The following is a 25202-nucleotide window of genomic DNA, read 5'->3' as shown; positions in this document are numbered from 1 at the left end:
CAGAAAGCATTGTACCCCTGTGGTCCTCAGTCAGCCTTCAGCATACAGCAGCACAGACCGTGAGGAGAGAGAGGTTCAAGGAAGAGTGAGTCAAGAGCTTAGTTTCCGCTTAGATAGATTTGATTCTGACACTTCACATTATAAATGTACATTCTATTAACAATGACTATATGAATGGATGTGCATCTATTGCCAGTGAATGCATCATGTTTGGATATGTTGCACAGATCATTAACAGTGAATATGAGCATGAATAAAATGAGTCATGAACATCATAGTCTCTGGAGCCAGACTGTTGACTCACACGATTTGCAGATGCTTCCGTCATCACAGTCTGTGTGAAATCAAATTAGTCAGAAACATATATAGCTTGCAATGGAGAAATGGGAATTCTAAAAATATGTTTTCTTTAATGGAAATGACGAACAGATGACAGCTTCCTTTCTCAGCTTTCAGGAGGTGTAGTTCAAGACTCTATTTAGCATTCGTAGATTGTGGAATAGTTGTCTGGATTGACCCAGTAGTTTTTGAATTACAACGTATATAGAATTATATGAATTTAAAAACGGAGAAAATAACAGAGTTAACAGAGAAAAACACTTTGTAAGGTTGAAATAGACCCCCTAACAGACGACGTCACACTGATAAGAACCAGTATGCGCGCAATGAAACCCATTCTATCAGGTCTCGCTAGGACGCGCCTCACTAGCCAACACACAAGAGGGGGTTGGGGTGTGCTGAAACCAGCACACCCCGAAACAACAGGTTGACAATTGATTGCGTGAAACAATCACCTGTGCATCCAGTCTCAATTGGTCTACTGTATATGCTCTGTGCAGCCATTTTGGAGAGAAATTCGGACTCTTCTTACTTCCTTCACAGGTACCAATGATACTAATTAAGGCTCTGTTCCATTCTGGTCAAACAGAGTCAGGGTGCTGATATTGTGCATTTTGGCTCACTGGAAACATTCTGCTACACCAGTGGGTTTCAAAGTGTGGTCCAGGAACCCTCATGGTTTCCTGAGGGGGGTTTAAAATGGCACCTTAAAAGATGTGTAACTCTGAGAGTGTACAAATGGAACCAAATGGACCCATTTGTACACTCTCAGAGTTATAGGGTCCTTGAAATTAAAAGGTTTGAGAACCACTGTGAAATGGAACAAAGCCTTCATTAGTATCATTGGTAAAACATGTGAAGGAAGTAAGGACGAGGCCCAATTTCTTTCCAATATGGGTGCTGTGCATTGAGCCTATTGGCGGTGGTCAGTATAGTGTATGCTTCATGACTTATTACCAGTGGGATGCAGTGAAAGCAGAAGAGGCCGGAGATTAGAAGAACCTTGAGTTGCATTCCTCTTTTGTTTGACGTAGGTAAATCTTTCTCCACGCGGACGAGGAAGCCATTATAAACCAAACGGGAACCTGTTAACCCTAGTTAACGTTTAACTGACGTGAACAAAGCTTATAAAATGAAGTAAAACTAAAATAAAGTGAGGCTCTTCTCTTCTTGTAGTTCATATACCAGGAACTCACGTTTTAAATTCAGCATATAAGCCAATAAAGTCACTCTGGGTAACTTAATTTAAAAGGACTAACGAGCTGGAGGCACAGGGTCTTGTTTTAAATGTTTAATCAGCAAACACCACTTGTGTCTAAAGAGGTCAGTCCTTGGGCTGAGGCCAGTCAGGGTAGATTTTAAGATGGCTTGTGCTGCCCTCTTGTGTTTGCGTTGTTAAATTACACTCAAATCCCATGCTTGAAATAACCATGCTCATTTGACCTGCATGAATAGACCTCATTATCATAGTCACCATCCCTTCCATGTCAGTCAGTTGGTTCGCAACATATATTTTCATCACCTGTGTATAGTGAAGCTTTTGAAATATATACCCCTTCAGCAATAAAGCTGTCCAGTGGATCTCAAAGCACTGCTACCCCAAGCTCACATCCCAGGTCGTATCACCCGGAGGGGTGATACACGCCCTGACCATCCTCAAGTCAAAAACCAAATACCTTGATAGGAGCTTTCTCCACTCTGCTATCACAACATGGAACAGCCTTCCCCCTGCGGTTGTTGGAGACATTACATCAAGTAGTATTCATGCCTTCAGTATGTGACTGTAATCCCACGAAGCTCAAGGACATTAAATTATCAAACATTCAGTTTATATATACCCCTGACTGAGTAGCTGCAGATCAGTGATAGGTTCTTTGAATGTTTTTTCATAAAGCCTGTATTTGCAAAAGCTTAATAAAAAAAATATATAAATACAAATTAGCAAAACGTTGCTGTCGGGTAAAAACCCTGCATTGCCAAAGTCCTTACTTTTCAGGAAAAGGGAAATAATGACCAGTGTTCCAAAATATCCAATGTAGTAATTATTTACTCACAAGCTCTTGTTAATACTATTCATTGGTTAAATATTTATAAAACTCACATGCACACTTCCTCTTTCACAGTTTCACTTTTAAAAAAATTAGCAAAAATCTACACAACAAGCTCACAACATGTTTTATTCTGCATTGCAACGCCTTGTGAGTTTGTAGATTGGCTATTTTTGCTGCATTTGCACAGCCGTCTTTCTTGTACGACAAAGTAGGGTCTTAATTTATGAAAATAATATGTGCCCGACTGCCACAAAAACATACCCATTTTTCGATGAATTGAGTACAAAGGACCCAATGGAAACAAGCCATAGTGCTTTCTTGGGTTTAAAATCCTCTTAACAGACCTTGTATTGAACTGCACTTCCCTGTGCTTGTCTTCGCAAACTGTTAATAAAATAATCAATCAATCCATTCATCCAAGATCCGTGTCTATAATTCCTCTCCTGTGTGTTTCTGTGCTTCAGTGCCTCCGAAGCCACCTCACCTCCAGAGCCCAGTGACGGAGCTGACGTCGTCCCCGCTGGCTCGCATCCAGAGTCCGCTGTTCAGAACCAGCATGGAGGAGGGAGGGGTAGGGGAGGCCCTCAACAACAAGGACAGAGCCCGAGACAAACACTCCAAAGTGTCAGACCTCATCAGCAGCTTTGAGAAAAAATGGTGAGTCCCTTACACGTGTCGCCATCATCATCATCATCCGTCATAAAATGTCACCTATCGCAATGGTTCCCAAACTGGGGGATCCCCAAATTATTTTGGAGGGGGGTCCCCAGGTGATTAGCTTAACGTGCAACATTGTTTTCTCACTCGACGGTAAACAAACCAACATACAGTATAAGTGTATGCAGGGTATCTGCACATTTCTAAAATTATAATTGAATGACTTTTAAGACCTTTTTAATACCAAATTGGTCAAATTGTCAAATATTACGTAAGAAAGAGGCAAACACTGCGAAAATAGCAGATCTACAAGCTCACAACGCCTCGCAGTGTGAGCTTGTAGTTCTGCTATTTCCACAATATGTACCAGCGGAACCGAGTCAAACTAAATGTAATGCCTACAATTCCAAGTGCTTGTCAGGGTTGGGGGTTCCCCTGTTCAAATATGATTATTTTGGGGGGCACCCCAGTTCAAATATGATTATTTTGGGGGGCACCCAGTTCAAATATGATTATTTTGGGGGGTCCTCGGTTCAAATAGGATTATTTTGGGGGTCGCGGCCTGAAAAGCTTGGGAACCCTTGACCTATCGTACATTATACCACACACCACATCCACACCTGTGTCCATTCCATCCGTCCGTCCGTCCGGCCTAAAGGTTAGAGTTTGTAACCGGAAGGTTCTCGGTTCCATTCCCCCGAACTGGCAGAAACATCTCTGAGTGGGGAAGTGAATGGCCACCACTCTCTCCCCACCCACAACAGTGCTGAAGTGCCCTTGAGCAAGGCACCGAACCCCCAACTGCTCCAGTGGAGCTGCTCAGTAGCCAACGGTATGAGACTGTGGTTGTGAGTGTGTGATGCAGGGCGTTGCTGAAAGAGAGAATTTGGTCTCGGCTAACCTCCCCTGGGTAAATAATAAAGGTTAATGATAAAATAAACGGGATTTGAAGGTTTGTGAGGAACAAGAGATTGGAGGCCTGTGGCGTCTGTTGTCGAGTTATGTGTCGGTCTGCTCACTTCATGTGCTTTTGTGGACTCTGCTCTCATTGAATGAATCTAGCTGACTCAAAAGGCAGTTTTAATTACCCCCCCCCCCCCCCCCATCTTTGAATGGCTTGGGGTTTTACAACGACAGAGAGGAGGGTCAAGCTGGGGAAATCCCAATAAATGTCACATTATAGCTTTCACAAACAGAGCAGCCTCATTAAGGGCTGTGGTAACCGGAGACACATCCTGAACGGCGGAAAAGATTGTCTTTTCTAACATTTCCCGCTACTACTATTTCAAGGGCTCAAAAAGCAGAAGTAGTATTTTTAATGCATTAGGCTAGACCGTCCGCTTTCAGCGAAGAGACATATAGACACAGATTAGCCCCGTGCTTCATGCATCCAGTGCTACAACGGGAGGGGGATGAGAGGAGATTTGTTCAGCCTCACAGAAACTCAGCTCCTCGTTCAGTCGTGGACCAGAACTCAGTGCAGTAACATGAAACCCAGTGGCATGAGGTAGGAATTCTCTTTCAACGGTCTCTTATAACGTCCATCTGTCGAGTGTGTGTATATATTGACGTCCATATTTGAAGTCTGGTGTTTTTTTGCTTTTTGGACATGGTCGGTTGTATAGTTTCTAAATTAGTTGTGTGTGTGTGTGTGTGTGTGTGTGTGTGTGTGTGCGTGTGCGTGTGCGTGCTTTTCTTTTTAGCATAAATAGTTTCCCATTTTGCCACAGTGCTTTTATGCTATTTTGTCAACGGTCAAAGTTTGGTTCAAAGGTATTTCCATATTTCCCCTTTTTTAGGACATTGTCTGTGCCAGCCATCCGATGTCCAGCAGTGTTTAACGTAGCTGCAGGTTTTAGTGTGTGAGGGAGGGCTATTGGTGGCGATCGGTGGCACACAAACAATAGTGCCCTTGTTCCGGCCGCTCATACAGTGAAGTGCAAAAGCTTTGAGGCAGCAGCGAAACACACCATTCAACCAGTTCTCTAATGTGTTACACTTGTTCCTTAACGCTGAGCTGGGAAACACACACACACACACACACACACACACACACACACACACACATGGTGATGGATCACTGCTGTCTGGCTGCATGAGCCTGTGATCATTTCATGGATTCTCACTCTGCACCCTTCTCCTCAAGGTTTCTCTCTCTGCACCTTTCTCCTCAAGCTTTTCCTTACAGAACAAGGTCGAACCGAGCAGTGCTGGAAAGTAACTAAGTACAGTACATTTACCCAAGTACTGTACTTTTACTTTACTTGAATATGTCAATTTTCCATTCTTTATACTTCTACTCCACTACATCTCAGAGGTGAATATTGTACTCTTTACTCAGCTACAATCATTTGGCAACTTTAGCTACCAGTTACTTTGTTTTCATCCTAGCATTTGCCAAGGAACCAAGGCGGAACTGCCAGTCAAAGCGAAGACTGGCCAATTCACAGCGGGTCCTCACCGGACATGCCCACAGAAACTCTTGGTTAATGAAGTAAAAGACGTTGGCTGCCATGTTATTTGTGTCCAAAGTTGGCCACTGATGCCACAAACTACATAGTGCTGCATGGAACTGTGTCATTTTTAGATTTGAGCTAAAAAGCATTATTTTACACTTTGGGCTATTCAAAAATAGCAGATATACAAGCTCGTAGCGCGGCACCGAGTGCCGCGCTACGAGCTTGTAGATCTGCTATTTTTGAAAATTCGTGAAAATGTGTGCAAATCTTTGAATATATATATTTTTAAAGCGAACATTTTTAACTCAAATCTTTGCTTCTGGGGGTCCCTGGAACAAAATATTTTGATGGGGGTCCGCGGCCAAATACATATCATTTTGGGGGTCCTTGACATGAAAAAGATTGAGCACCACTGATATAGAAACATACGTTTTTCAGAAAACTGTTGGGATTTAGGAGACATGTAGAATCGGCTTCAGGTCTCAATGGGTTAAGTAAAACCATGACATTTGGGTCAATCCTTGTTAGAGCATCAGCCCCCTCTAGTGGTCACAAGTTTAAACGGAGAAAGACCTGCAATCTTCCATGAAAAAAATAATTGGCCTACTAAAACACTAATCTGGTTCACAATGCCGCTGGCTGCCTCCATGGGGCCTGCTGAGGATACCTCAGTGCACACTCAGCTGTTTGTAATGCCACCCTCGTCTGGGTCAGCCTGGCGGTATAGACACACGCATGAATACAAATGGAAGTTTGCAAAGATATCTTGTTTGCAAGTGTTGTCGTCGCTGTCAAAAGTGACTGTGATTGTAGCCGTGTTGCTGTATGTTTAAGTAGGATGTCTCCAATGTCCAGAACCGTTCCTTTTGTTGTTATTATTTTAAAAACATTTTATAATAGTGAAAATAGCCGATCTACAAGCTCACAACGCGCAGATCTGCTATTTTCACCACTTTTGTGCAGTGGAGGAACGTAACTAAGTACATTTACTTAAGTACTGTACTTAAGTACAATTCTGAGGTATGTGTACTTTACTTGAGTATTTCCAATTTCTAATACTTTTACTTCTACTCCACTACATCTCAGAGGCAAATATTGTACTTTTACTCCACTACAATTATTTGAAAACTTTAGTCACTAGTTACTTTTCAGATATAAATTATGATATTATGAAACATACATTAACCACTTTAGCCCTATTTTATACATGGGCTATTTGAAAATAGACGATCTACAAGCTCCCTGTTAATGCAACCCTGTGAGCTTGTAGATCTGCTATTTTCAAACATTTTAGTACTTTAACTTTTGGCACTTTAAGTACATTTTGATGCCAATACTTTTGTACAGTCAATTTTGAATTCTGGACTTTTACAGAGTATTTCTATGTTGCAGTATTGGTACTTTAACTTAAGTAAATCATTTGAGTACTTTTTCCACCACTGCTTTTGTGTGGCACTCTGGTATGATGAAGCAGGGCACTCGTTTTACGAAAAGACGTAAAAAGTTGAAATATGGAGATGCGAGGTTTGTGCCCGACGATCTTTCTTGTTGTCTGAGAATGACTCATCCGTAGTGTTTCACCGCACTGTTGTTCTTCCTCTATTTTAATCTCACTTCCTGTTTTCTTAAGGGACAAAGTGCACTCAGTGAGCCTCCAGTTAATCTGGTTGTTTAGAGCAGTGGTTCTCAAACGTCCGCGCGTCGAGGACTCCCAAAGTCGTGTGTATTTGGCCCGCATACCCCCCCCCATCTGAAAATGTCTCGTGCCAGCGGGGACCCCCATAAGAGAAGACTTGTTCAAGATTGTTCAAAAACAGCAGATCTACAAGCTCGCCAATGTGTCACATAAACTTGTAGATATGCTATTTTAACCCATTCAAACCGGGAACGCATCTGTGTAGCCACTTAAACCATTATTATATGGCTATTCAAAAATAGCTGATATACAAGCCCATAGCGCGGCACCGAGTGCCGCGCTATGAGCTTGTAGATCTGCATTTTTTTTTTAAAGTCATGAAAATTTGTGCAAATCTTTGAATATATATTTTTCAAAGCGAACATTTTTTCTCTTAATTTTTGCCAATAATGGAGGTCCCTGGAACTAAATATTTTGAGATGAGGGGTCGGCGGCCAAATACATATCATTTTGAGGGTCCTTGACATGAAAAGGTTTGAGAACCACTGATACTGTATAGAAACATAGATTTTATTTTTGAAACTGTAGGATTTAGAAGACATTTGTAGAATCCCCCAGTAGCAAAGATTTTGAGTTACAAATGTTCGCTTAAAAATATATATATATTTCAAAATTTTGCACAAATGTTCACGATTTTTTCAAAAATAGCATCTACAAGCTCAAAAATAGCAGATCTACAAGCTCATAGCGCGGCACTCATGCCGCGCTATGAGCTTGTAGATCTGCTATTTTTGAATAGCCAAATAAATAAAACAAATGACACAGATGCGTTCCCGGTCCTAATGGGTTAAAATAGTCTTGTGGGGCTAGAGGGTCACAGGGTAATTTTAACTGTAAAACCGTTACTATGCATAATTCTTGTTCAGGTTGCAGTGTCATACTTGGCCTTTCTCGCTGTGAAAAAGAATGTAGACCTCAGCAGAAACAGATAACTGGGTTACTGCATGCTGTGTAATGCTGCCACTGGAGTTAAACCCAACTTTCTGCTGTTAAATACAGTGGTGGTAAAAGTTCAAAAAATGTTTGCTTAAGTAAAAGTATCCATACTGCAATGTATAAATACTAGAAGTCAGGAAATCAAAATTTACTTGAGTAAAAGTACACAAGTGTTGGTATAAAAATGTACTTAAAGTACCAAAAGTAGAAATTACTCACTTATTAAGTTTTCAAATGTATACAAATCTTTTGAAAATAGCAGATCACAATGCGTCGCATTGTGAGCTTGTAGATCGGCTATTTTCAATTGGCCGAATTGTATATAGAGCTGAAGTGGGTAATGTATGTGTTATTATAATAATAATCAAAATCCACAAAGTAACTAACTAAAGTTCTTAAATAATTGTAGTGGAGTAAAAGTACAATATTTGCCTCTGAGATGTAGTGGAGTAGAAGTAAAAGTAGTGTACAGTACTTGAGTAAATGTAATTAGTTACTTTACACCACTGGTAAAATATGAGGTTCGCCGGAGCGAAATGATGGGAGAAAACACAGTCGTAAAAATAATTATAATGAGTTTATTCCATGAGAAATGGCTAAAGTTACACAGAAAATACAGTATTGTTATCTGGAAGAAGCTTCCCTTCCATAGCATCATCAGGTCAGACGTCACAGCCAGCTGGAGGGTACACGTGTATCTTATCTGGAGGTTTCATAAAACAACAGTAATCATGTGGACCTGAGGTCATTTGGTACAAGATGTACAGTGCGTCAGATAGCAATCGGATGATGGTGGCGTCATACACACTGCTACAGTATATTTGATGTCTATGAAGTTTTGATACCTGGGTAAGGAGGCCAGCCTGACAAGAGTAGTGAGGTCATGTCACAGGCACCCAATGTGCTGATATAGAAATACAGAAACTGTGTGGAGATGGCATGTTCTCCCCGTGTCCCCTAGGGTAGGTACCCTCACAAAAACATGCTGTAATCCTGGTCTCTATACTGCCTCCACCTGGTCAGCCAGGGCGCCTGATGGAGGGGAAAGGAACTAGTTGGAATAACGTGTTCCTTCCACGCGCTACGTCTATCCAGGGGACCTCCCCCCTGTCGGCTGACAAGAAGCGGCTTGCTAGCTCTCATGCATTGAAGGAGGCATGAGCTTGGCTCTAGGGTCTCCCTAGGCTGGCAGAGGGAGTGTAGCGCTTAGGATTACTTCGATAATTGGCACTGGGTGGAAGAAATGGGTTACAAAAATCAAAATTTTAAATAAAAAAAAGAAATACAGAAACATGATAGTGGGTGAAAAGGCAATTTGTGGCACGGGTTGCAACGCTGCCACTGAGAGTGGTCCAATGCACAGAGCAGCACAGTTGCAACACTATTAGGATGGGACAATATGAAATTGTCACGATTATTGTGGCCAAAATAATTGTGATGAATGATGTTATCACGATAATCGAAATATGCTTAAAACTCTTAAAATGTAGCGTGTTCTCTCCTCCACGTCATCGGCGCCCATACCCTAGGTGGGGTTGGTGAAAGGGCCTACTCTGTGTGGAGTTTGCATGTTCTCCCCGTGTCTCCTAGGGTAGTTAATACCCTCACAAAAACATGTAGTAATCCTGGTCACTATACTGCCTCCCCCTGGTCAGCCGGGGCGCCTGATGGAGGAGAAGGGAACTGGTTGGAATAACGTGTTCCTTCCACGCGCTATGTCCAACCAGGGAAACTCCCCCCTGTCGGGTGATAAGAAGCGGCCTGCTTGCTCCTCATGCATTGAAGGAAGCATGAGCTTCAGCTTGGGCTCTCCCTAGGCTGGCAGAGGGTAGGTAGTGCCCAGGATTACATAGGCAATTGGCACTGGGTGAAAAAATGTGGGTTACAAAATCGTGGGATAAAAATTATAAGAAAAAAAAAAAAAAACTCTTAAAATGTCACTTCTGTTACCCGCTTCCAACCCAGCATTCATATTCTGGGGGGAACATTTGCCAAAAATAGGAAAAAGAGGTCAGAGGACAGAGCCAGCTTACTAGGTCAAGGACAATTTCACTCTAAATTAAAATCCCTGCCATAATGATTATCGTGATCAACTATAATATCGCTTATCATCGTATCCCCTAACCTAAACGCTACAACAGTGCAAAGGGACCAGAGTGGTCAAATGCATGGAGCAACACAGGTGACTGGGAAACAGCTGGACACACTGTTACTGTACCACAGGATATGGTGTTACCGGATGGTCATTTCTGTGTGTGTGTGTGTGTGTGTGATAGAAAGAGACATGTGAACAAGCATATGTGTGGGAGGTGTAGAAGTAGGCCAGCCGGGGTCTCTCCAGGGACCGACCGTTGTACCCTCACCTCCTCCTACACCTCCCCCCCCCCCCCCTCCTCCTTCTCGTATACTTCCTCTACACTATAACCTCCAGTCTCTGCAGCCCCACAAGACTGGAGGAAGTTTGTGTATCACGACCGACCGGTTTATTTTTAACCCTCTCTCTCTCTCTCTCCATCTCTCTCTCTCTCTCTCACACACACACACACACACACACACATGCTAAAGATCCCTCAGGTCACTGCCTCTTCTGCACACACACACGCACACACACACACACGCATGCGCGCGTGTGCACGCGCGCACACACACACACACACACACACACACACACACACACACACACACACACACACACACACACACACTTTGAACAGTAGCTGAGTTGGACTTCTGCTCTCGGCTCTGCTCTGCTCTGTTCTGCTCTGCGTTTGCTCCCATTTCCTCCTGAACCAGCGTCTCTTTGCTTCTGCTCTCTGTCAGAGCCAGCAGCAAGCCGAGCAGAGCCCCGTTGTGACTTCCTCCTTCTGCCTCTTCTTCCCTTTTGCCTCCCTCCAGCAGCACGGACACCAACGGCAGCGGCAAGCACATCAGCAAGTCGGCCAACTGCACCCCGGCCCACCACCACCACCGCGGCGCCCCGCCCCACCAGAGGCAGTCGGACACCGGCGGCAGCAGGACTCCGGACGGCCACTCCCCCCCGGCGGCCACGGCGGAGCCACCGGTCGCGCCGCCGCCGCCGCCGCTGCTGCTGCCGGATGCCCGCAGTAAGCCGGCGGCCAATGGCGTGCTGGCCCAGATGGACAGGGACACCTCGGAGCAGGAGGACAGGACGAAAGAGGAGAAGAGGAGCAATGGAACTGTAAGGACAGAGACGGCGACGGCCGGCCTGGTCAATGGAGATATGGGTGAGGGCGGCGAGGAGCAGAGCGGGGAGTACTCGGAAAGCCAGGACCAGGACAGCGAGCCGGAGTCGCAGAGCGAGCACCTCGGGAAGAACGATGAGAGCACGTCAGAAGAACCCAAGGTGAGCGTGGGTGTTTTGATTGATTGAATACGTCAGGGTTTCTCAAACTTTTTCCAAGTCAAGGACCCCTACATTGATATGTATTTGGCCTCGGACCCCCATCTGAAAATGTTTTGTAGGGACGCCCGGAAGAGAATATTTATGTTAAGAAAACGAATTCAAAATTATTCAAAATTTCCCAAACATTTTCGATTTTTTTTTTCCAAAGAATTTGAAAGCTTGTAGATCTGCTATTTTTTAATAGCCAACATATAAATGGATAAAGTGGTTAAAATGATTGTGATGCTATAGCCTATTAACTTATTTTGTGGGGGACGCCCTAGAACCCCCCCAGGACCCCTGGTGGTCCCCAGCCCCCACTTTGAGAAGCGCTGGAATACTTTATTAACAAGTTAGTAAACAGTACATGTAGTACAGTCAAAAGTTAGGCTAAAAGGAGAACACAAAATGTTTCCATTGCGGTCCATTGTACTCAATTCATACATACAATACATAACGGTAAAAGCTCCAGTAGCAGCAAAAAGGTATATTAACAGAATAAGGAGGGGTGGGGGGCTGGGCGGGGGGTCAGGGGATGATACTACCAAGGTGTTCCAACAGTTGTTCAACTAAGCCCGATTGTATTTCAAGGTCAGCCATTCATTTTAGGTTAGTTTTGAGTTTGGGCAGGGAATCCAGATCTTTTGTGTCCTTTGGTAAGACATTCCACATTTTGGTGGCAGCCCCCCCCCCCCCCCCCCCCCACCCCCCACATGTTTGAGACATATTCAGCCTCTGGTGTCATTTCCGGGAGTGAGTAGTAGTAGTAGTCTAGTAGTAGCCTCACCATGTTTGTTTTGGGAGGTCTCTGAAGTTTAGTTTTTAGTGGCATGGGGATGTCACTGTGGCGGTAGTGTGACGTAATATGGTATAACATGCACCTATATTCAGGGATTTCACATGTAGACCACAATGCCTTGTGGTGTTCCATCACGTTCCAACACGTTCAAAGTCTGTACTTGACAACACACGACATTGTCCTACATACAACTTATGTACACAGTGTGGGCGCGTGCGTGCGTGCGTGTGTGTACTTTGGTGCCATTGCACCTCAGTGACGTGTATTTATAACCTCTGTGCCAGATGTTTATGTCTTCTCCCCTGAGACTACACGGCACTTGTTTCTCAACCAGTGGTCCACGGCCAACTAGAGGTCAAAAGAGGTTGAGAACCAGTGGCGTGTGTGTGTGTGTGTGTGTGTGTGTGTGTGTGTGTGTGTGTGTGTGTGTGTGTGTGTGTGTGTGTGTGTGTGTGTGTGTGTGTGTGTGTGTGTGTGTGTGTGTGTGTGTGTGTGTGTGTGTGTGTGTGTGTGTGTGTGTGTGTGTGCGTGCGTGCGTGCGTGCGTGCGTGCGTGCGTGCGTGCGTGCGTGCGTGCGTGCGTGCGTGCGTGCATGCATGTGCGTGTACTTGTATTCCTATACTTGTGGGCAAAATGTCCCCACAAGTATGGTAGAAATGAAGAAAAAGACATTGTCAGGACCAATTTCTTGATCCTCACAAGAGAAATTGTTGTTTTATGGTAGAACAATGTTTTGAGGAGTCAGGCTTACAATTAAGAAAAGATAGCTGCAAGTGTTGGGAGATTGAAGATCTAAAATGTTGAAGTCCTCACAAAAGTGTGTGTGTGTGTGTGTGTGTGTGTGTGTGTGTGTGTGTGTGTGTGTGCGTGCGTGTCCTCATAAATAGTAATATATATATAAATATGTGTGTGTGTGTGTGTGTGTGTGTGTGTGTGTGTGCGTGTGCGTGTGCGTGTGCGTGTGTGTGTGTCTTGCTCCGTCAACCTGAGAATAGCTCCCTGTCGGATGGAGTGGTGAACAGATGCAGAACAGGTTGACTGTGAACCTCATGGGAGACTGTGTTCACATCACTGTCTGCTGGCTCAGACAGCTCTTTGCATAGCGGCGCCGTCGGCCACAAACCTTGGATTTGTTTTCTGTCAATTAACTGATTATTCATTAAGTATTTTCATTAAGAATTCATTCATTCATTAAGTATTTTCACACCTACTTGCTTTAGAGATGCTATTTACACAGACAGATGCTCATATCATTGCTGTCGGGCAGAAGAAACCTCTTATATCCACATTTTAACTTGTTGTGTTTTTTCGTATATGAATGCCCTACGTGATCATACTAGATATACTAGCATACTGCTCTCCCCTGTGAATTAGTTTTGTAGCTACAGGATCTTTTACCACAGCATGGCAAGCAGCATGTGATCCTGTATGGCTACTTAACCCATTGAGACCTTGTAGAGCTTGTAGATCTGCTATTTTTTTTTTAATCTAGAAAATGTGTGCACATTTATATATTTATATTCTTTTAAAGCGAACATTTTTAACTCAAATCTTTGCTTTCGGGGGTCCCTGGAACAAAAGGTTTTGAGATGGGGGTCGGCAGCCATTTTGGGGGTCCTTGACATGAAAATGTTTGAGCACCACTGATATAGAAACATACGTTTTCAGAAAACTGTTAGGATTTAGAAGACATTTGTAGAATCGGCTTCAGGCCTCAATGGGCCTCAAAGTAAATAAGGAGAAAAGGAACGTTGTTATCTTGAAACCTGGCTGTCGTCTGTCCTGCAACTGAGCCTGTCACGGTCGCTCAAAAGTAGCAGATCTGCAAGCTCGAAACGTGGTGAGAAGCGTATTGAGCTTGTCGATTTGCAGCTTTTGCACAAAAAAAAATTAATCCTGAAAAGTTTTGGTCATATGAGGTTTCCACCAGACAGAGATGATATATGATATACAGTATGTGTTCCAACCAGGTTATTGTCTGAGTAATTGTCCATTCAATCTCGTCCCCTTTTGATGATTATTCCAATCTAATCCACTCCGTCTACACTGTATACATTATAATAATTACAGTGGAGTTTTAGCCTATTACCTCATACAGTATTACATTTACTGTTATTAAATGTTTGAGTATCAATCAATAAGCATCAAATATTATTTGATTGAGATTGTTTAAAAGATGACAGCCACAGACAGTTACAGTGGTTGCATCTTCAAAAATCAATACATTTTCCTTATTAAACAAAATGTCTAAATTACTTAAAACCAGCCAAGTTTCAATTACTATTCTTCCATCAAGGCTGCAGTGTTGTCATAACACATTATTGAAATGAATTCAAGAAACACTCTATTAAACTTGTACATTCTGAAGCTACGTTCTGAAACTACAGCGATTTTAAATATTATGTTTGCCTGATTAAACATAGTGTCAGCATTTGACAACAGATACAGTATTCTCTCATTGCTCTGACAGAACCATATTGTTGTGTTTATTATAAATTATTCTGCTTTCTCAGCCTTTCTGTCAGCATAATGGTCTGGTGAGACATGTGACCGCTAACCAGACCAAACAAACACGCATACTGATGTTCTTTTGTCAATGTGGGCGGGGAGTTCCTGCACTACACATTTCATACAGCTCAGATTAGAAGCTGTGGTTGTCAAGCATTTCCATGTCATGGACACCCGAATTGATATGTATTTGGCTGCGGACCCCTCATCTGAAAAGATTTTATGCCAGGGACCCCAGAAGAGAAAACTTTTGTTTGAAAAAAACATTCTAAATTATTCAAAGTTTTTCAACATTTTTCAAGATGGAAAAATACATGAAATAAATGCAGATTGTGAGCTTGTATATCGGCTGTTTTTGAATTGTCAAAGTATAAAATAGAGTTAAACTGGTTTGAAGTGATTGTGAAGCCATATTATTATAATTTTGCTGGGGCCCCCCTGGAACCCCCTCAAGGACCCCTGAGGGTTCCCTGGACCCTACTTTGAGAACCACTGGACAATGTTGAATACATTGTCTACTATGTTGAGTTGTGGTAATGAAACATCCGTCTCATTTCCTCTCAACACCTTTCATATCCTGCCCTGACAGGAACCTAAACAGCATGACAATAAGAACCCCCCCCCCCCCCCCCCCCCACACACACACACACACACACACACACTAGCGCTGTTTCCTAAACATTTAACACAACATGTCAAATTATGTTTAGTAATATTGTTCCTGCTGTTCTGCATACTGGCAACCAGATGAAGAAATCACTGATTGAGGCTTTAACCGTTGCTTTTATGAAATAGCCCAGACCATTAGGATTATATGGAAGATCTGAACATATTGCTAGTTTGACCACTTTAAATGCTCTAATCTTAAAACAATAACCGAAATTATCTACAGTACAAGGCAAGCTCTCAATGCGTGCTTGTAGATAGGCTACTTTCACTGCTATTTCCACATGCATACTTTAATCCATGCCCTAACACCCATAAGAGAAGATTAGTCAACATTTGTCAACATTTTTGACAGATCTCGGCTTATTTTAAGTTGTTTCTGTGTGTGATTGTTTGTTTGTGTTTTATGTTGTGTAAGTTTCAACTTTGTCCTGCTGCTATACCCTGAACAAGGCTCCGTCATCAGAGATCTTGTATATCAATTAGATTTTCTCCTGTATAAATAAAGGTTCAATAAAAATGATCAAACTAGCAGATCTACAAGCTGACAATGTGTCGCATCAGGCATGTTGTGCGTTTGTAGATTCACTATATTCTCGTTGATTTAAAATAAAATAGGGCTTAAGTGTCGAAACAATTATTTATTATGCATTTCACAGTGAACAAGCCTACGGAAGAACTATCATTAGTAATGCACATTTTTCTCATTGTAATGAGTGAAAGAAAGCATTTTGTGACTGAGGAAAAGCCCATTGCTCTCTGCTAGAGATTAGTTGTTTGTCTTAGTGCTGTTGCTCAGTGAATTAATTGGTGCTTGACTTTGTGGCAACCCATTTAGACCTGGAACACCTGTATGTTGTTATACCTTTCAATCCGCGAACACCTTTGTGTAACATTAGCTGTTGAGATAGATATATGTGACTAAATTTGACTGGGAGGCAGTCATCTAGTATTTTTTTATTTAAAATTTGTCATGTCATATTAAAGCAGGGAATAGCAAAATAATGACATTTTGGTTAATAAGATTGAGTGAATAGTTTTGAAACTACAGCTTATACTGTAGAACTGAAGTCAAGTTAAGTAGAGAAAACACCACTTGAATTAGCTCTGACCTTATATCTTAGCTACATGTTTATGCATTTATTTCATATTTACATGTTGATTTAAGCGCTTACATTTATGTCAGACATACTCTAGTATGTAAAGAGTCTAACTAGGCTATTTTTCTGCTTTCCTGAAGAATGGGCACCAGCGAGATGACTCCCAGACAAAAACAGTCACATATATAGAGGTAGATAGAGAGATAGAGAGATAGAGAGATACTGTATATCTAGATAGATAGATAGATAGATACAAACACACACACACACACACACACACACACACACACACACACACACACACACACACACACACACACACACACACACACACATACATAAATATGTATATATTTTTTTTTTTGGAGGAAAGTTTTGATATTTTTTTCAGAAAACTTAAGTCAGGATTTAGAAGGCGTTTTTAGAATCGGCCTCAGTTCTAAACGGGGTAACCCATTCAATCCGGAAACACATCTCTGTCATTTTAGATTTCTTTGGCTATTCAAAAATAGCAGATATACAAGCTTGTAGATGTGCTATTTTTGAAAAATCATCAAACTTTGTGCAAATCTTTGAATATAATTTTTTTAAAGCGCATATTTATAAAATATGTTGTTCCAGGGACCTCCAGAAGCAAAGATTTGAGTTACAAATGTTGGCTTTAAAAATATATATATTCAAAGATTTGCACAAATTTTAACGATTTTTTCAAAAATAGCAGATCTACAAGCTCATAGCGCAGTACCAAAGTATATGATGATGGTTATAGCTCAAATCTAAAATGACACAGTATGCGTTCCCTGTCTTAAAGGGTTAAGTGGATGCGTGACAAATAGCAAAGAGGAACTTGCAGAAGGACTCCTATAATGTAGAGTTTCACACACGAGGACAGTGTGGGAGTAAACATTGAACGAGGCTGTGTGTCCCTGACCTCCAAGTTGACCAGCACTCCTCCTACGCCATGTTGTCCAGTCAGCCTTGTTTTTAACTCTTTCAGACCGGGAAAGCATCATTTGTGTCATTTTAAGGTTTCTTTGGCTATTAAAAAATACCAGATCTACAAGCTCATAGTGCCGCGCTATGAGCTTGTAGATTTTTTTTTGTGCAAATCTTTGCTTCTGGGGGTCCCTGGAACAAAATATTTTGAGATGGGGGGGTGGGGGGGTCCGCGGACATCATTTTGGGGGTCCTTGATATGAAAAATGTTTGAGAACCACTGATATTATAGCAACATAAATTTAAAAACAAAAAAAAAACTGTTAGGATTTAGAAGACATTTGTAGAATCCCCCAGAAGCAAAGATTTGAGTTAAAAATGTTTGCTTTGAAAAATATCTATTCAAAGATTTGCACAAATTTCACGATAAAAATAAATAAGCAGATCTGCTATTTTTGAATAGCCAAAGAAATCTAAAAATGACACACAGACGCGTTCCCGGTCTTAAAGTGTTAATCCTGTCCCATGTGAGCTGAGTGGTTCCTTTCACTTGTCTCTGTAAGAGAGCATTATGTCAGCGTTTTTGTCTTATGAAACAGTGGACACAAATAGACATCAGAGTTTACTGTGTTCTGCTGCTGACCTTCATATTGTCGGTATCAGCTAGAACGCGTCTGTCCCCGTTTCAGTGCGCTAGACCAGTGGTTCTCAAACTTTTTCATGTCAAGGACCCCCATAATGATATGTATTTGGCCGCGGACCCCCCACCCCATCTCAAAATATTTAGTTCCAGGGACCCCCAGAAGCAAAGGTTTGAGTTAGAAATGTTCGCTTTAAAAATATATATATTCAAAGATTTGCACACATTTTCACGATTTTTCAAAAATAGCAGATCTACAAGCTCGTAGCGCTATGAACTTGTAGATCTGGGGACCCCTGGTATCCAAGGAAACATAGCCGATCTACAAGCTCACAATGCGTCGGGATGCGACATGTTGTGAGCTTGTAGATCATTTTTGTAATCGCATCCCTTATCCCGATCATGTTTTGCATGTTGTTAATTGAGTGTATATAGGGCTACAGTACAGTATATTACAAGTAGGTTTCTTTTTGTTAAGAGGAATCGCAATGAGACAGCCACATTGTATTATGGTTTATATTGATGTTTCATTATCAATGCCACCATCATGTGGATTTGTTATAATAAACATACATACTGTATGTTAAATGTATATATCCGCCTTCTGTCATTTATCTTTCCATTCCCACAACAATATACAGAATTTTGTTTTGCATATTTTGGACATAGTTCGAATGGTGATTAATCATGATTAATACATTTTTAAGCTGTGATTCATCTGATAAAAAATGTGAATCGTTTGACAGCCCTAATTACAATATATCCTGTCCTCGTATTCCAGGAGACCAACGAGCAGAAGCTGTATAAGATCGCCAACGAGCTCCTGCAGACGGAGAAAGCGTACGTGGAACGCCTCAACCTGCTAGAACAGGTAAGGAAGACAACTTTCACTTTTTAGTCTCGCAGAGCCAGACAACCTCTTTCCACAATCTCTGTATGTTTCATAAGAGTCTACACTGCACACTACACTAGCCTCCTCCCCTGTAAGCCGAGAACGGAAGCTCAAAAATATCCTTAAAATAATTGTTTAGAATGTCCAATTCTGCTACTTTTGATGCTTTTGTGTGACGCTGTAGTATGATCAAGTAGGGCATTCATTTACAAAGAAAATACACAAAAAGTCAAAATAATGGAGATGAGAGATTTCTGCCCGACAGTAACGATACAATTTGATGCCAAAATACTGTCTGGTACAGAGGAAGGAGGTTGTATGATTTGTGTGTGTCTACAGGTGTTCTCTGCCAGGCTGATGGAGGAGGCCAATAAAGGATCCTTCCCGGTGGAAGTGGTGAAAAACATCTTCTCCAACATCTCATCCATCTGGAATTTGCACGCTCAGCACCTGTTGCCAGCCCTGGAGAAACGCATGGGGGAGTGGTGAGTTCAACCCCTTTGATTTAGGGATGGGATCATGTGAAAATGTCATGTCTGATTGATATCTTTTATTGATCATGAAACAAAGCAAGCCCGACAGGCTTGCAGACCTTGCAGAAGTCTTTCATTTTTAGATTTCGTTGGGCTATAAAAAAAATAGCAGATATACAAGCTCATGAGCTTGTATATCTGCTATTTTTGAAAAATCATGAAAAGTTGTGCAAATATTTATATATATATATATATATATTTTTATTTTTTTTGGCAGACATTTGTAACTCAAATCTTTGCTTCTGAGGGTTCCTGGAACTAAATATTTTACAAATGTTCGCACCGAGTGCCGCGCTACGAGCTTGTAGATCTGCTATTTTTGAATAGCCAAAGAAATCTAAAAATGACACACAGATGCGTTCCCGGTCTTAATGGGTTAAGAAGCAAACATTTGAGTTTGCTTCGGCACACAGCGCGGCACAAAGTGACGCGCTATGAGCTTGTAGATCTGCTATTTTTGAATAGCCAAAGCATAAAATATAGTCAAAGTGATAAAATGATTGTGACGCTAGCACATTTTGCCTGGGAAAACCCCCTGGTACCGGACCCCAGGGGGTCCTCGGACCCCCAGGGTCTACACCAATGCTCTACACAGCCCTAGTTGTTGAGCATATTGCATACATGAAGTGCTGTAGTGGAGCTCCTGGGTGGCCAACAGTGAAACACTGTGGTTGTGTGTATGTCTAACTGTACAGTATAAGCGTGAAAAAGAGCAGTTGAGCTCAGCGAACCAACCTGGATAAATTAAGGTTAATTATGTAAAATAATATATAATAGTAAACCGTTTAATATTTAGTTTTAACGGTTTTAGGAACCTTGTTGGGGAGGAACAACCCAGCAGAAAAGTTTAAATATTGGTTCTGCTCATCAACGAACCGATTGAAAAAGGTTTTTGAGCCGTAACGTGATGTAATAGTTGGTGTACTAATGACAGTAATGAATCATGACCGGCCGTTCAGATCAGAATCAGCTCCTCTCCGGCTGGGTTTTTCCCTCTGACCTTCCACGCTTCATCTTCATATGGGGAACTTGTGGTTTTCCAAGTCATGTGATCGGCTTGTGAACAATTCAGCCCCTCATTGTTTGAGTGCATGGATTCAAGTTCTCAGTCGCCACGACTGATTTCAGTCATTTGGATTCCATACCTGCTTACTTAGAATCCACTTCTATGGAAGTGAAAATAGGTTTTTAAAAAATTACTTCTATGGAGTATAGACTTCTATGGAAGTGAAAATGTGACACGTTGTAAGCATGTAGATAGCCTATTTCCGCTTATTAGATTAAAGAGTATTTGAAGTGGTCAAACTAGCGATAGAACACACGTCCAATCTTCCAGAAAACCCTAATGATCTCAGATATTTCATAAAAGCTGCAACAACAAAAACATCTGCTATTTCCTTCAAAATATTGACATTTTTCAAAATCACAGATTAGGACAAAATGTTTTTATTTTTGCTTTTAATCCATGTGAGTGATGTATGTGTCTGTGTCTCTGTGCGTTCAGGGAGACGACGCCTCGCATCGGGGACATCTTGCTGACCGTCACTCCCTTCCTGAAGATGTACGCCGAGTACGTGAAGAACTTTGAGAAGGCCATGGAGCTGCTGAAGCAGTGGACGGAGCGCTCACCGCACTTCAAGTCCATCATCCAGGAGATCCAGGTACTTCAACGTGTGTGTGTGTGTGTGTGTGTGTGTGTGTGTGTGTGTGTGTGTGTGTGTGTGTGTGTGTGTGTGTGTGTGTGTGTGTGTGTGTGTGTGTGTGTGTGGTCGGTCCTGTGACCAGGGTGCTCCACAAGCACAGAGCACATGGACAGTAATGCCTAATTTCGTCACTTTCGGGCATTAACCATCCATATTTTAACTGTATGTGTTTTTTCTTAAATTAAAGGGATAGTTCACCCAAAAATCTTATTTTCTATCAATGACACACCCCATGAAGCCTTGAATTCATGTTGATTTTTTTGTTTTTGTTGCTTTCCTAAGTCATCAAATTATTGGCTTAGGAATGCGGCAAAAACAAAAAAGTCTCCATGAATTCAAGTCTCCATGGGGTGTGTAATCGATAGAACATTTTGGGGGGAACTATCCCTTTAATGCCCTACTTGATCATACTACAACGTCACACAAAAGCATCAAAAGTAGCAGATCTCCAAGCTCAAAACGCGGCATGAAGCGACACGTTTTCAGCTTGCAGATCTGCTACTTTAGCATTTGACATATAGTTTTGGACTGCTATTTTCGGCATGCGAGTCCCGAGTATGAATCAGGTTTATTTTTGCCTAATGCTCAACCCAGAATAGGGACGCTAGGGTTCAAAATTACTACATTTGATGTTGTTGTTGTTGTTAATCAGAGCCAGGAGGTGTGTGGGAGTCTGATCCTCCAGCACCACATGTTGGGTCCGGTGCAGAGGGTTCCTCGCTACGAGATGCTGCTCAAAGACTACCTGAAGAAACTGCCCCAGGACGACCCCGACCGCCGAGACGCAGAGAGTACGTAGACACACACACACACACACACACACACACACACACACACACACACACACACACACACACACACACACACACACACACACACACACACACACACACACACACACACACACACACACACACACACACACACACACACACACACACACACACGTGTGGTGCCAGGGTCTTAAAGGGATATTTCACTTTCAAAAAAACTTTTGGTCATTTTATGGTCTACTCAGGCTTTTGTGAACCCCCCAGACAGTTTTTAAGTTGCTTGATTCAGTATTTAGATATTTGATATTCATTTTGCCAGCCACGCCCCCTTCCTATACAAACCCATTGTAACTTCAAACTCTATTTTTAACCCGTTTAACCATCAAAAACACCCGTCCTTGGTTCTGGTGACTCACCCTGCCCTCCTAATGCATGAGAGGGCCGTGTTTTTTTGATAACTTTTTTCATTTATTTTTAATATTTTTTTTTTGTATTTAATTTTTTCATTTTTCAAAAAAAAATATTAAAAATAAATGAAAAAAGTCATCAAAAAAACACGGCCCTCTCATGCATTAGGAGGGCAGGGTGAGTCACCAGAACCAAGGACGGGTGTTTTTGATGGTTAAACGGGTTAAAAATTGAGTTTGAAGTTACAATGGGTTTGTATAGGAAGGGGGCGTGGCTGATAAAATGAATATCAAATATCTAAATACTGAATCAAGCAACTTAAAAACTGTCTGGGGGGTTCACAAGGGCCTGAGTAGACCATAAAATGACCAAAAGTTTTTTTGAAAGTGAAATATCCCTTTAAGCCTCCCCCCTGGTGAAGGCCCCCCATCTCCACTAACCCTGTTGTGATGAAAAATATTTATGGAATAATTAAATAAATGTAATATATATGAAAGACAAAGGACTGACTTCTAAGTAACAAACTAAACTATGAAATCATATTTTTATGCTATAATCGGCTTGTACATTCACAGAATTATTTGCATTGTTGCATAACACTAAACATTTAGTAATGTGTATTTATGTTATGTGGCCCATTAAACTAGGCTCATTGAATCTCGTTATTAGTGTTATTCATTATTGTCTGTTATTAGAGAAGGGGGCTAAATTCATTAGCCCCCTTCTCTGGAGCTGAATATGAAGGTCCATTTTTGATGAACACACTTGTCGTACATAACTCCTGATCTACTCATCGCAAAAGGATGAGACTGAATGCATTGGACAGCTGGTTCAAGAAACTGAGGTCATCTGGCGATGAACCACATGACCTCTATATTGTCTGTCATGGAAACTCTAAAAGATAATCATCGCAATGTTTACCTTTGTTTCCTCCCCTAGAATCCTTAGACATCATCGCCATGGCAGCCACTCATTCCAACAGCGCTATTCGAAAATCCGTAAGTAGTGACGCTATTGGTCATCATCAGTCACCTTAGCTTAATGCACTGGTTCTCAACCTTTTACGGGTCTGTAACTCTATTTAACACATATTCTAACCAAAGAAATCACTTACCATACCTTTTAAATTGACACTTAGGCTTGTAGATTGAGGTCCAAGAGATAAAATGTTTTTTGTCAAATGCCTAGTGCATATTACATTGAAATGACTGATCTATAGCCCATTGCAGTTGTATGAACATTCTGTGTTCCTGGTCGTTTCAGGAGAATCTGAAGAAACTGCTGGAGATCTACGAGATGCTGGGCGAGGAGGAGGACATCGTTAACGCCTCCAACGAGTTCATCAAGGAGGGTCACATCCTGAAGCTGGCTGCCAGGAACACCAGTGCCATGGAGAGATACCTGTTCCTGGTGAGACTAGACACATTACTGTACTGCTCTACACAGCCATGTTCTGAGTAGGGTCAGAACCCAGACAGATTTATTGGTTTTACGTCAGCCATTATTTGGCTTTTTGGATGACAAATGGACCCTTTGTCAGCCTTCTGATAGGTCCCTGACCGACCAATCAGCTGGCTCCTTCGCCTTCTGCCATTTTTCTGATCGGCCTGTTATAGTGCCACCAGAAGACAGATTTTTGTGAAACACGTTTTTTTTATATTACTCCTACACATTTTGTCCAAACATGACGCAAATCGGTACACAGTATCTCTATCTGTCCGGTTTTTCATATTCCATCCTGATTGGCGAATTTCGACCCTGGCCCACAATAACCTACCTGATCCGGCGGAAACTTGCGCTCCAAGCGGCACTTTTTATAGTTTATGCTGAGTTTGCAATTTTTAAAAAGAAAATCCAGTTTTTGGAAAGAAAACAAGTTATGCCCCGTCCCTATACAGCCAGATGTTCCTTTTTAATGAGGCCAAGTTTAAAATAAGAATTGAATACATTAAATAACAGGCAACTGAAAAACACGTTGGATTTTTGTCCAACCAAGCAGCAGCAACCAATGGGGCGGGACCATGGTGGGACCACTTTAAACCTGGTGTCCCTATTTTGTCTTTATAGGTGGCATGTCCATGTACAGCATATGTTCAAAAATAGACGATCTTTAAGCTCATAACGCAATTTTTGGTACATTTGCGCAACTCTCTCAAAGTAGGTCATTAATTTGTGTAAATGAAAACACAAAAAGTTTACATTTGGAGATACAAGGTTTCTGCGTGACGGCTATACCGTATTTAACAGTATATCATCTCTGTCGGGTGGAAACCTCATAAGTCCAAAACTGTTACTTTACTTTTACTGTTTCTTTGCTTCGCACCGCATTTCCTGTGACACTGTAGTGTGATCAAGTAGGGCGTTAATTCACGAAAAAAAAACGTTTTAATATGGAGATAAGAGGTGTCTGCCCGACAGCAACAATATTTTGTCTTTGTGTCATCAGTTCAACAACATGCTGCTATACTGCGTGCCTAAGTTCAGCCTGGGCGCTGCCAAGTACACGGTGAGGACGCGCATCGGCATCGACGGCCTGAAGATCCTGGCCACGCACAACGACGACTACCCTCACACCTTCCAGGTGTCTGGCAAGGAGAGGACCCTGGAACTGCAGGCCAGGTACATGACACCAACGCATCATTCCATTTTCAAATGGCCTAAGTCAGGGGTCTTCAGCGTTTTCAGGCCAAGGACCCCCTAGCT

The 25202-nt window shown here is 42.0% G+C and overlaps 1 protein-coding gene across 5 annotated transcripts in view; it reads left to right on the top strand.

Annotated features, from left to right (window-relative positions):
• Positions 1 to 25202, top strand: part of LOC311048057 (FYVE, RhoGEF and PH domain-containing protein 4-like) — a 130457-nt gene that overhangs the window by 96632 nt on the left and 8623 nt on the right. For 4 of the 5 annotated variants that reach the window (XR_014601059.1, XM_084061068.1, XM_084061070.1 and 1 more), the window contains 9 exons: positions 2855 to 3047; positions 11034 to 11502; positions 18972 to 19061; positions 19422 to 19567; positions 21120 to 21276; positions 21971 to 22109; positions 23439 to 23497; positions 23763 to 23909; positions 24946 to 25118. Coding sequence is in view for 4 of the 5 variants with exons in the window: in XM_084061068.1 (XP_083917194.1) it covers positions 2855 to 3047; positions 11034 to 11502; positions 18972 to 19061; positions 19422 to 19567; positions 21120 to 21276; positions 21971 to 22109; positions 23439 to 23497; positions 23763 to 23909; positions 24946 to 25118 (1573 nt within the window). In the remaining variant the exon portion in view is untranslated. The remainder of the gene's footprint in view (positions 1 to 2854; positions 3048 to 11033; positions 11503 to 18971; positions 19062 to 19421; positions 19568 to 21119; positions 21277 to 21970; positions 22110 to 23438; positions 23498 to 23762; positions 23910 to 24945; positions 25119 to 25202) is intronic. The other variant, XM_084061069.1, reaches the window with a different exon arrangement.

The sequence above is a fragment of the Gymnoscopelus microlampas genome, assembly GCF_963454915.1.
Source record: "Gymnoscopelus microlampas genome assembly, chromosome: 6".
In the NCBI taxonomy this organism is placed as follows: domain Eukaryota; kingdom Metazoa; phylum Chordata; class Actinopteri; order Myctophiformes; family Myctophidae; genus Gymnoscopelus; species Gymnoscopelus microlampas.
The sequence above is the reverse complement of the archived record's forward strand: the minus strand, read 5'-3'. Positions and strand labels throughout refer to the sequence as shown.